This window comes from Arachis stenosperma, chromosome 9, assembly GCF_014773155.1.
Source record: "Arachis stenosperma cultivar V10309 chromosome 9, arast.V10309.gnm1.PFL2, whole genome shotgun sequence".
NCBI lineage: Eukaryota > Viridiplantae > Streptophyta > Magnoliopsida > Fabales > Fabaceae > Arachis > Arachis stenosperma.
The window spans coordinates 1,281,463-1,295,408 of NC_080385.1; the positions used below are offsets into that span (position 1 = coordinate 1,281,463).

Here is a 13,946-nt window from a genome sequence, read left to right on the forward strand (position 1 = left end):
AGTGAAACATTGAGAAAATTATTGGCTGCATCAGAAATGTTACACTGATTTAGATCATCTCATACACATTCTGTTACAAAGGATTCTTAAACATGAAGGTCTTATGAAATTTGTGTATTTTATATGTGATTTTCTATATATTATAACTCTATAAACATTATGAATGAAAATAGTGACTATAAATATAGAATCATCACCTTTTTACCAGTTTAAGTAAAATAATTGCCATGAGTCATATAATAAGGTTGTTGGTGAAGATTATTAGCACAGAACATATCTTAGCCTCGTATCAAAGTTCATGTAAATTCAATTTCAATGTAATGATAATTTGTTATAGTTCCTACTTTGGTGGAGAAACTTGACACAAAATCTATAGTTGTTTATATCTTCTAAAAGTCTTTGGACTTCTCTTTTTTTTTTTTTTTTTTCTAATCATAACTTCAAACGTCTAGAATAATCAAGCTTTTCCCATTAAATAACATAAGCTCAACTACATGAATTAAACAAGGTGAAAACTCAAACGTAATCAACTTCACGTGTAATTGATAGTTGAGAACCGTTAAATGATTTGACTGATTTGATTAAATTTTTATCTAACGACTTTTACTTATAAACTTCACGTGAAATTGGCTGTAACTGAGTTTCACAATTAAACAATGATCATTATAATCAAAAGCTAAACTAAACTAAACATAACTAAACATGTGGCGTTTTAATTGATTCTTAAAATTACATAACTAAAGTGAAATAAACGCGTATTAGAAATTTAGAAGACTAACCAAGACACAAGGTTGCGTGGAATAACCAAGCATTGATACTTTTGTTGTTGCAGCCATCATTGAATCAAATCACTCACACTCTTTTTGTGCCTTCAAATTTGCTTTGCTTCTCCACCACTCTCTTTCTCTTTGAGGTTACAAAGAATGATGCAAAGTATAACTAAATCATCATATATCATATGATATCATATGATATCATATAGTAAGATATTTTAATAGCAAAGAGATATTTTTTAAGTTTGCGTGTGGGAAAGTGAGAAGTGGCAAATAGTAAGACACAACTATAACACCCTATTAAACCAAAATTTTGGTAATTTTGGAAAATAAAAAAGAAATGAATCTTGTAATTAGTCTTTTTCCATTATAAATAAATAACACCAATATAAAAGAAAACATCAAAAGTTGTACTAGTAATGAGGATAAAACAAAAAACCAAAAAAAATACAAAAGGGTTATCTAAGCAATGAAAATATCTGGCCCTTATTACTTTAGGGAAATCCCATTCATAGGCCAATAGACTTCAAGGATTGCCTTATCCTCCTACACTTTCTTTCTCCTTTTTTTTCTCCCACTTAGCTTTATAACTTCATGCCACGTTTTTCATGAAAAATTAATTACTTAACTAATTAAATTAAAACTCCATTTTCCCCACAAGTGACTGCCACCACAAATTGTGGGTCACTTGCCACATCACAATCACCAAAATCAAACCCCAACAACATAAAACCCCCTTAAAAACCCAAACCCAAGATTCTCCTATTCTCCACCCTCAAAATAGTACAATTTTTTAAGGCCTTATTCATTTTAACAAAAACAAGGGTCTTTTGACAAAAAGGGTAATTTTTTTTTCCCTTCATGGCTCTGATCACATCACACTCTAAACACCCTCTTCTTAACCAAATTACCACTGTTCACTGTGCAATTCCAAGGTTGAACAGAACTGTGATTGGTCTTGGATCCTTCACAAACAATGTTAAAACCATTAAAGTTTGTAACTTTGACTCAAACCCAAGAAAATTCACTCTTCAAAATCACAACTTTATTACCTATAACAATAACAAGAAGCCAATAACAATAGCAAATGCTGCATTTTCTTCAGAAACTTTGGTGCCACCAGAACAAGAACAAGAAGAGCAAAGGCCATTGAAGAATCAGAGAAGGATTCTGCTATCTGATGTGATTGTGGAGAGAGAGAGGAATGTGTTATTTGGAAGGAAATGGAACTCATTGGATGTTGGAACTGCTGGTGTTGTCCTTGCCATGCATGTTCTTAGTCTCTTTGCACCATTTCAATTCAATTTCCATGCTCTTTGTGTTGCTTTGGCTTTGTATATTGTGACTGGTCTATTTGGTATCACACTCTCTTTCCATAGAAACCTTTCTCATAGGAGCTTCAAGCTTCCCAAATGGCTTGAATATACATTTGCCTATTGTGGAGTTCTTGCTCTTCAGGTGCAATTCTTTTTTCTTCTAATTCATAATTTTTTTAATTTCACTCAAATACATATTTTTATAAATGCTTGGGACTGAATTGAAGAAGAAAAATGATTTTTTTTTTCAGGGTAACCCAATTGATTGGGTTAGCACTCATAGGTACCATCACCAATTCTGTGATTCAGAGAGAGACCCTCATAGCCCCACTGAAGGATTCTGGTTCAGCCATATGAGTTGGCTATTTGATACAAATTCTATCATAGAAAGGGTATTATAGGAATTCCATTCATTTGAGTAATTTCAACTATTTTCCTATTTCTTTGTCTTTTTGTTAATTTCCCACATGTTAATTCAATGAAAAAGTCTAGGGAGCCAATGGCCTAAGCGTACAATGTGTACAATGGAGGTTTAAGAAGTATTAGAGATATGACCATTAGTGTTATATTGTCCTGTCAGGTTACGCTTTTGGGATGAGTGGTTTCAGATATAGTATTAGAGTTCTAGATTCGAAAGGTCAAGAGTTCGATCCTTGGTGAACCCCAAAATAAGTTTAATTTTTTATTGAGATGTTTATTATCTTTGGTATCCGGATGGTTATCCTTGGTATCGGATGATTATTCTAGCTAGTATGGTGATGTTCATTTTATTCATGAACCAAAAATTTAGTCCATTGTACACATTGTACACTTAAGCCATTGGCTCCCTAGCACTACCCTAATTCAATAGTACATAAATTTTATTGTTGTTGAATGTATATGTTTGCAGTGTGGGGAGACAAACAATGTTGGTGATTTAGAGAAACAATCTTTTTATAGGTTTATAAGAAGTAGTTACATTGTTCATCCACTTGCTTTGGGAGCTCTTCTTTATGCCATTGGAGGATTTCCTTTTCTTGTTTGGGGAATGGTAAGAGAATTTTCTTTAATATTACTTATTTGAATGATATATGACAAATTAAAGTTGGCAATATATTGTTTGATGCATTCAAAAAGTTGTCAAGTAAAGAAGTAAAATCAATCATATACTTTCCATTTTCAATTCATTTGTTATATGGTCGAAACTCAAGGTGCAGTCAACTTCACTTGAAGTTGATAACTGTAAGTATAATACCCACAACTAATTGGCCCTAGGATCACTCACTCATATAAATGACACTATCATATTTTTCATCTCTCAAACTCACTAACACTCATAAAACAAGGAGAGAATTTCAAAACATACTCATTTCATTATGGAACACACACATACAATACACAAGGCATATGTGCCTTTATATAGGCAATGCTTCCTACTAAAATAATAATTTATGAATCACAAATCAATTTTGTAATGACTACCATTTTATGACTTGGTTTCATGAATCTTCTTTCAATTTGCATTGTAGCTTCTATAATCTTCTAATTTCAATTCAATTTGATTTTGAATTCTTCAATGTTGTAGAATGTTGTAGTTATACTACTCTCTTGAATATTCTTGGTTATTCTCCAAATTTCCAACATCTTCTAGTAAATTAATGATTATTGTTTTCAATTCAAACTTTACTTCTTCAATTCTTTAACCATGCTTCATAAAAATTTTAATCTATGCAAGTTGATTTAAAATTTTTAATCAACATTGCCTCCCTTAAATCAAACTTGCAAAATTAATCATTCCAAGCATCTTCTTCAATTTGTAAAATAATTCAGTCTTCAATGGCTTTGTAAATATATCTGCAACTTGTTCTTCAGTTGGACAGTACTCGATCACAACTTCTTTTTCATTCACCAACTCTCTGATTTTGTGAACCCGAATATCAATATGCTTCGATCTTCCATGAAATACTGGATTTTTGCAAAGTGCAATAGCTGACTTGTTATCACAAAATATTGTTGTTGGAGCATTTTGTTTCTCGTTCAATTCCTCAAGAATTCTTCTTAGCCAAACTGCTTGTGTTGCACAACTTGCTGTTGCTATATATTCTGCTTCTGCTGTAGATAGTGCTACTACTGGTTGTTTCTTTGACGACCATGAAATTGTACCAGAACCAAGATGAAATACAAACCCTGAAGTACTTTTTCTTGTTTCTATATCTCCGGCCCAATCACTATCAGTGTAGCCAACAAAGTTTACTTCATTAGTATTCTCATAATAAATTCCATCATTTAAAGTACCTTTGATATATCGAAGAATTCTTTTTGCCGCTTGTAAATGGTTGGTACAAGGCTCCTCCATAAATCTGCTAAGCAAACCAACTCCAAATACAATATCTGGTCTAGTCGGAGTTAAGTATCTTAGACTTCCAATCAAGCTTTTGTAATATGTAGGATTCACTGTTCTTCCTTTATCTTCTCTCAGCAACTTGAACTTCTCTTCGACTGGAGTAGAAACTGGCTTTGAATGCTCCATCTGAAATTTCTTCAAAATATCATTTGCATATTTCTTCTGAGAAATGAAAATTCCATCATCTCTTTGAACCACTTCAATGCCAAGAAAGTAAGACATCAAGCCCATATCTGTCATTTCAAAGTGCTTTATCATAGCCTCCCTGAATTCTGTAATTATCTTCAAATTGTTCCCAGTAAAAATCAAATCATCAACATAAAGACACACAATCAAGATATCTCCATTTTCAACGAACTTGATATAAAGAGTATGCTCAAATGGACATCTTCTAAAACCATTCTCAATGAAATAAGAATCAATCTTCTTGTACCATGCTCTTGGTGCTTGCTTTAATACGTACAAAGCTTTCTTCAATTTATAAACTTTATCTTCTTTTCCAAGAACTTCATATCCTACAGGTTGCTCAACATACACTTCTTCTTCTAGAGTGCCATTTAGAAATGCAGACTTAACATCCATTTGATATATCTTCCACTTATTTTGAGCCGAGAGTGAAATAATCATACGAATAGTGTCTAACCTAGCAACAGGAGCAAATACTTCAAAATAATCGATACCTGGTTTTTGTTTATATCCCTTGGCAACTAATCTTGCTTTGAAACGATCAACTTCACCATTGGGTTTGTACTTAGTCTTGTAAACCCACTTTACTCCAATCGGCTTCTTATCTGTTGGTAAATCTGTCAGCTCCCATGTGTCATTCTTTTCAATGGCATGAATTTCTTCATCCATTGCTTTCTTCCAATTGTTGTCTTTAAAGGCTTCTTCAAAGTTCAACGGCTCACAATCTGAAAATAGAGCAAAATTTATGATTTCTTCATCGGACGGATCGTTGTCATTGCCAACTTCATAATCTGCTAATCTAGCAGGTAGTCTCCTCTCTCTTTGAGGTCTTCTAGATGATTCTAGTTGTTCAGTTGTGTCAGGTTGTCTTTCTTCTACTTCGTCACATGTATTTGGAATTATAGTCAGCCGCTTTTCTGTCTTTATGTTCCAGTTCCACATGTCTTTCTCGTCAAACGTCACGTCTCTGCTGATGATTACTTTCTTTGTTTCTAGATTGTACAACTTGTATGCTTTTGAGTCTGTGCTATAGCCAATAAAGATACACTTCTCGCCTTTGTCATCTAACTTCTTCCTTAATTGATATGGTACGTGGGCATAAGCAATACACCCAAAGACTCTGAAATGATGAATAGAAGGCCGCTTTTCACTCCAAGCTTCCTCTGGAGTTTTATCACGAACACTTTTTGTTGGACATCTATTTAAAATATGAACTGCTGTTGCGACTGCTTCTGCCCAAAACTCTTTAGGCATTTGTTTTTACTTGAGCATGCATCTGACCATATCCATGATGGTTCTATTCTTTCTTTCAGCAACTCCATTTTGTTGAGGAGTGTATCTAGTTGTTAGTTGGTGTTGAATTCCGTGTTGCTTAAAGTATTCTGAACACGCAAGATATTCTGTTCCTCTGTCTGTTCTGAGAATTTTGATTTTACAGCCACTTTGTTTTTCGACAAACGCCTTGAATGCCTTAAAGACATCACATGCTTCTGATTTCTGTTTCAGAAAGTATACCCATGTATATCTACTAAAATCATCAATAAAAGTGATAAAGTACCTGCTACCACCATTACTTGAAACTTCTACAGAACAAAGATCTGAATGCACAATTTCAAGTAATCTTCTAGCTCTCCAAGACTTTTCTGTAGGGAATGGATCTCTGTGCTTCTTTCCCAGTTGACAAATCTCACAAATACAATTGAGAATATGAATCCGTGGTAGACCAGAAACAAGTCTTTTTCTTGACAGGTAGTTTAGGCCAGAAAAATGAAAGTGCCCAAACCGCATATGCCACAACCAGTTATCATCAAGTATCACAGAACTCATGCAAGAGGGATTAACATGTTGAATTTTTAACGGAAACATTCTGTTTGAAGTCATCTTTGCTTTATCAATGAACCTTCCATTGTTGTCAAATACAGTGCAATATCCACGATAAGTTATCATCTTATATCCCTTCTCAGATAATTGCCCCATACTCAGTAAATTGTAATCAAGTTCGGGAGTATAGAAAACATCAGAAATATAACTCAGAGAACCATCTTTCAATCTAATTGGTATGTGCCCTTTTCCTTCAATAGGGATCTTTGTACTATTACCAAACTTCAATAATAGTTTAACTGAATCATCTATTGAAGAAAATAACTCCTTTCTACCAGACATATGATTACTGCAAGCATTATCCAAGTATCATATATTTTCATCTTCAGCACATGAATTACTTGTAAAAAATAAAGTCTGAGTACCCGGATTATCATCAGTATTTTGATGCTGATTTTCTGCAACATGTGCTTGATTGTTATTCACCATTTTGAATCTACAATCTGCTGCTTTGTGTCCATACTTTCCACAATGAAAGCAGTTGAAATTGGTTTTTTCTTGATGAAAATTTCCTCGATCTCTTCCTCGGTTGACAGGCCTGAAATTCGTTCCACCTCTTCCTTGATTAGGTGGTGTAAAATTATTGTAACTTCCTTGGTTGTAATTGCCACGACCTCTACCTCTGAAACTTCCTCTACCTCTACTTTGAAAATTAAAACCACGACCTCGTCCTTCTTGTGTACGGTTTGATTCTGCAACGTTGTTGAAATTCACTCGGCTTTTCAGGGCTTCCTCGGTTGATTTTTCAGACTTCTCTAGTATTCTACTGATGTGGCTTTCCATGGTTCCTTGCAACTCTGCAATCGTCATGGTGTCCATATCGTGTGACTCTAGTATCGTAGTCACCACATGGTCATACTTCATCGGCATGGTGCGAAGAATTTTCTCCACCACTTTGCTATCGGGCATATCTTCTCCATAGACTCTCATCTTATTGACAAGATCTGTAACACGAGTAAAATATTGCTCAACAGTTTCTGAGCTCGACATCTCGTACCTTTCATATTCTCTTCTCAAAGACTGTAGCTTTGCTTTTTGAGCTTTATCTACGCCTTTGTATGACAGCTTCAACGTGTTCCATGCTTCCTTTGCACTTTTGGCATTTGCTATTTTGCCAAATACCGTATAATCTACTCCTTGATGAATTTTAGACAGCGCCAATTGATCTCTCCTCTGTTGGGCAGCATCTGCTCCTTCTTGCAAACCCGGTTCAATGAAATTCCACAAGTTCTGGGCCTTCAAATGGGTAGACATCAAAGTCTCCCAATAACTATAATCGAGTTTCCCATCTAATTTGGGACCGGACCACACAATATTGAAAGTGTTTGCCATACCGACTCTATGAATCAACAACTATGTGAGAACTCTCCCACACCTCGCAAACTTTCACACACCAGGCGCTAGATTAACCAGCTCTGATACCAAATGTAAGTATAATACCCACAACTAATTGGCCCTAGGATCACTCACTCATATAAATGACACTATCATATTTTTTATCTCTCAAACTCACTAACACTCATAAAACAAGGAGAGAATTTCAAAACATACTCATTTCATTATGGAACACACACATACAATACACAAGGCATATGTGCCTTTATATAGGCAATGCTTCCTACTAAAATAATAATTTATGAATCACAAATCAATTTTGTAATGACTACCATTTTATGACTTGGTTTCATGAATCTTCTTTCAATTTGCATTGTAGCTTCTATAATCTTCTAATTTCAATTCAATTTGATTTTGAATTCTTTAATGTTGTAGAATGTTGTAGTTATACTACTCTCTTGAATGTTCTTGGTTATTCTCCAAATTTCCAACATCTTCTAGTAAATTAATGATTATTGTTTTCAATTCAAACTTTGCTTCTTCAATTCTTTAACCATGCTTCATGAAAATTTTAATCTATGCAAGTTGATTTAAAATTTTTAATCAACATTTAACTGAGAGCCGTTAGATGAAAATTTAGTCACATCAGTCAAATCATTTAACCGCTCTCAACTATCAACTTCACGTGAAGTTAACTTCACCTGAGTTTTATATATATGTTATCTACTTAAACTTTGTAGATATAGGGAGTGTTTACTTGAAGCTTATGCATGAATTGGTTACATGAACACAGGGTGTGAGGATTGTTTGGGTGTACCACATAACTTGGTTGGTAAATTCAGCTTGCCATGTATGGGGGAATCAAGCATGGAACACCAAGGACTTATCCAGAAACAATTGGTATTTCTTTTTTCAATCTTTCAACTATGTTATAATTAAGCTTATAATTTCTATTAGTGTACTTTATCCTTAATTATTGTGCTAATTTTACATGTTATTTGATTGAATATTAAATTAAAATCTTGGAAAAATTGATAAGGTGGGTGGCATTGCTTGCATTTGGTGAAGGTTGGCACAATAACCACCATGCATTTGAGTATTCAGCTAGACATGGCTTAGAGTGGTGGCAATTGGACATGACTTGGTATGTGGTTAGGTTCTTACAAGCAATTGGATTGGCCACTGATGTGAAGCTACCCTCTCAAAGTCACAAGCAAAAAATGGCATTCAATTGAATGGTGCAAGGTTTCAAAGTAGCCACATGAAACATGGTTCTTTGTTCAAGTCCTATGTGGTAGGAAGGGGAAAAAAGAAGGGTATATTAGTAATATTTTAAAAGAAGATAAACAAGTTGGGCAAATGAGGATTTGAGTGAGTGGTACTTTTGTTGATGGCAAAGTTGTTTTGTTAGGCAAGTGAAAGTTGCTTGTAGTTTGTTCCCTTTTTTGGGTGTTACTCTCAGCATTCATGAATAATGAATGTATGATTTCACTATGTATAAGGTCACTCTAATAGTTTAGATATAAAACATTATAACCATGTTACTTAAAAAGGGGGTTAATGGAGAAATTAGTAGCTAAAAATGGAGTCATTTTTCAAATTTTTTTTGAAAAATTTTATTAATCAAATTAGCCTTTTAAATATTATAAATTAATCATTTGTATCATTTCGTTACTCGAGTAATAGTTTTTGTCGATCATTGATGATATAAAACATTAACTAATAACATATACGATACCTAACATATCTAATTTTGGACACTAAACAAAAAACAAATATATTTATCAAAATCTATTAATTTAGTCAATTTTTTAATTATATAATTCTAATCCTAATATCACCTAACAACACTAAATTGATAAATTTGCATAAATATATTTGTTTAGTATCTAATTGGATATGCTAGGTATCATGTATAATGTGAGTTAATATTTCGTATCATTAATCGTTGACGAAATATGTTAATTAAGTGATTGAAGAATAAAAATGATTAATTTATAATTTTTGAATGACTAATTTAATTGATAAAATCTTTTAATGACAAATTTAAAGAATCGGTCATCTTTTATGAACTAATTTGACTATTAACAAAAAAAAATTATCGAACTTATTCTCAATATAAAATAAACACATAATTATAGAAATTTTTTTTTAAGTTACTCTTATGAATAACATAATTTTAATTTATATTAATTGTTATTTTTAGTCGGTATTCTAATGATTTTAGTCTAATATTATATTTTTATCAAAAAGTTTTAAATATAATTTATTAATTACTAGTTAAAAAAAATAAATTATACTGATTTGTTATTAATATTATTATTAAATGATTCATGTTTCATGGTTCATACCAATTCAAGGTGTTCAACAGTTCCACCCACATTGGGGAAAGGCAAATGCCATTTTCAGAGCATGATTTTTATTCTTCTTCCGTCCATTTTATTCCAATTTCTTTTAATGGTTTATAATTCTCCCAATGTATTTAAAACACGAGCCTTATCTTATATAAATAAAGAAACAAAACCAAAATTGTGTGATTCATTTTTTCCAAAGTCATAAGCGACTAAAACCTCTTAATATGGTGTTGTGTTAATTGGAATCTTGAATTATCAAACCGACGATTGAACAGTATAATCCACATGTTTTTGTTAATAGCGGTGAGCCCGGACAACATTAATATTATGACCATTTTTTCTTTTTTTACAGTATCTTCTGATTCGATAAAAATAGGATTAATTTGTTGTGAATATGAGTTTTATTTAAAAATCTGTTTGTATACACAAAGTAATATTCGAACGACACTTATTTAAAGTAACGAGTAAATTGATCATTCGATCAATTCAAATTATTTAATATTATGACTTATACTTTTTAGGGGTGTATATAGGCCAAATGAAAACTGCATTTATCCTAACCTAGATTCGACCCTAAATATACATCAGGTCTATTTTTTAGACCCTATTCTGGCTCTAAATCTAATAAAACCTAAATATTTTCGGGCTACAATTATACTGGGTCCAAATTGGATGAAAATGGGTCTTTAAAATTTTAACAATAATTTATAAAAAAAATTATTTATGATGCACTTATTTATAAGAAAAAAATTTGTTACCGAAAAATTAATATTCATATTTAAACTTAAATTTATTCATAAATTCTAATTTCATGCTTTTTTTTAATTTATTTTCTAATTTAATAAATATAATTAAAAATAAAACAAATAATTAATATAATATAATATTAAAATTAATTTAAAATATATATATATCTTTTTTAACTCTCTTAGAGTATGTATATAGACTGAACTTTTTTTTTCTACAGTATCTTCTGACTCGACAAAAATAGGACTAATCCGTCGCGAATATGAGTTTTTTTAAGGGTCTGTTTGTATACACAAAGTAAGATTCAAACTCTCCGTATTTATTTAAGCAAACGAGTGAGTTGATTATTCGACTAATCCAAATTAGTTTAATACTAAGATTTTATAGTGGAGAATTTTAATTTTATTGTATATACATATTCCTTAACTGAATGTGTATTCAACTGAATTTCATTTGTAATTTAATTTCCACCGCTAACTGCACCCACTCTGAAAATATTTCAGAGGGGCATTTCCTTAGCATCTCTCTGTACCTCTCCCAGGTATCATAAAGGGATTCATGATCCTCTTGGTTAAAGCCTTGGATGTCCAGCTTTAGCTGTGTCATCCATTTTGGAGGGAAATATTGATTCAGGAATTTGTCTGATAACTATTTCCATGTTCTTATGCTAGCTTTGGGTTGATTATTTAACCACCTCTTAGCTTGGTCTTTTATAACAAATGGAAACAGCTATAAGAACATTCTCCCTTCAATTTTTAGATGATTTTGAATATTTTTTTAAGTAGTTTAATGTTTGAAATGCTTTTTTAAAAATTTAAACACATTAGGTATTATTAATTAATTAATTAATAGTTTTCTTTTGATTTTTGTAAACACCGTCCATGAATCTTTATGATTTTGGAATTTCATTTTGGGGTAACCGTCCATTTAATAATTTTGAATGAAATGGGGAATTATATTCAATATTAGTACTCTATATTAATTTTTCACATGTTGCATGCATTCTTAAAAAGTTCTCCAGGCACATAAAGTTTGAATTTCTACTAAGCTTTGAAGATGGTTAATAATTTGCTTAATTGTTATAGACATTGTTAGATAATATTCTTTTCTTTCATAAATAACTAAATAAGTCTCCTTTTTTTTGTAAACTTTTTTGGCCCATGATAACTTTATTATATATGTGAATATTTATGGAATATTATTTTTTTTCTCATTTACAATTTAGTAAAAAGAGACCAAAAGTAATATAATAAATATGAATTACTCTATTAGTTCCCAAATAAGTGTTTGTTTTTATCTTTTTATTCAGAGTAAAAAAATTTATTGAAATGTATTAGATTTTTTTTTTGTTTTCCACGGTATCCCCCAACCCGGTAGGTCAAGGACTAATCCGTCGCGGTACTGAGTTCCATTTAAGGGTTTGTCGCTGGCCAATGGGTTGCTGCATTAGAAATGTATTAGATTTATAAAATAAAAATATGAGTTTCAAAATTAATACTATTTTTGCCACTCCCTTTTGGGCTGAAAATTGTGAACACGAAAGTATCATTTGGGCTTGTCATTTAGTATACTCCATTAATGATGTTACTTACTATGTAATCCATATCTCTAGTGATTTAATAAGTGAATTTGTTTTGGGCTTGACTTATCATATGAAAGACATCCATAATGAACCACCATCTAATACTAATAACATTTTTAGTCATGAGACTTAAAATACATAAATAAATTCCTAAAAATTAACAGTTTAGACAAATTAATTTTTAAAACAATATTAATAAAATTATTTACTATAATAATTATAAATATATTATTTTTAAATTAATTCTTATGATTAAGATAAAAAAAATTTAATTTAAACTAACATGTATATATTTGTTATCGTACAAGATTTTATTGATGTTTTTTTTTTCAAAAATTAATCTATCCAAAATGTAAAATTTTAAAAATTTATTTGTCGCTTCATTAGCGAATTAGAAATTACTCAAATTAGCATTGACTATAAATTGATTGTAGGATCGAGGTTAATTGCTTTCTCTATTAGATTTTCATTTAATTAGTTACAAAAGAATGAAATCCCTATCATTAGTAAAAGTTTTTTGGCTACTAGAAAGTGAAATATTTTTCTTAATGAGTTGTGATTTTTAAGCTATTTTGGATTCATTCCCTCTTAATAGATCATTATCTCAATTTCCAACCCCTAACTTGGGACAACTTAAATACAATTTTACCCTAATTTTTTACATGCACATTCCGATCTTGAAACACAGCTCTTCAAATCAAAGACAAAAAAAAAAAGTTAAAAGTATTAATTTGTTCAATAATAATACAGAATTACCATTGAGTCCTTTTACTCATTCATGAGATGATATCATCTTCTCCAATACCATATCATAGTATCTTATAACTTACGAAACACGGACACTTCGCTGAGTTATCGTATCCACATATTAGACACATTTCGGACATAATATTTATTAGTATTCATCCGACATGCATGTCTGTTGTGTTTAACTGTATCTTAATAAAAAGTAAAAAATTCTTTTTCAAACACGTTTGGACACACCTAAAATCCTAAATACCATCATGTGTAAGTATATCTAGTCTTATTCTTAACATGAAATAAATTTAGATATAATATATATTATTATTTATTAAAACAAAAAATATTTTAAATACTTGATATAATTAAAATAAAATATTAAAAATAATTAAAAAATTAATTTATAATTTATATGTATGCGTATCATGTGTCTTATAAGATTTTAAAATTCGTGTATTGATATGTTCCGCGTCGTGTCGTGTACCGTATCCGTGCATAGCTTATAACTTTTATATTAGAGTAAAGACTCATGTGTAATTATTTTCGTGTAAAACTAATATTTGAGAATCGTTAAAAAATTATTTAGTTAAACTTATTAAATTATCTAATAATTTTTAAATATTACCTTTATATAAAAATAATTATCGG

General features: G+C 31.1%; 1 protein-coding gene across 1 annotated transcript; it reads left to right on the top strand.

The window, feature by feature from the left end:
* Positions 1–1,516: 1,516 nt before the first annotated feature.
* Positions 1,517–9,456, top strand: LOC130947423 (palmitoyl-monogalactosyldiacylglycerol delta-7 desaturase, chloroplastic-like). The gene is made up of 5 exons (XM_057876123.1): positions 1,517–2,231; positions 2,341–2,481; positions 2,979–3,119; positions 8,668–8,774; positions 8,914–9,456. Exons 1-5 carry the CDS (start codon positions 1,635–1,637, stop codon positions 9,107–9,109), a joined length of 1,182 nt encoding a protein of 393 aa, XP_057732106.1. The 5' UTR covers positions 1,517–1,634; the 3' UTR covers positions 9,110–9,456.
* Positions 9,457–13,946: the final 4,490 nt, after the last annotated feature.

Coding starts and splice junctions, on each gene's coding strand:
- LOC130947423 (XM_057876123.1), top strand. CDS start 1,635: ATGGCTCTGATCACATCACACTCTAAACACCCTCTTCTTAACCAAATT. Junction 3,120..8,667: donor CTTTTCTTGTTTGGGGAATG/GTAAGAGAATTT, acceptor ACATGAACACAG/GGTGTGAGGATTGTTTGGGT. Junction 8,775..8,913: donor GACTTATCCAGAAACAATTG/GTATTTCTTTTT, acceptor AAAATTGATAAG/GTGGGTGGCATTGCTTGCAT.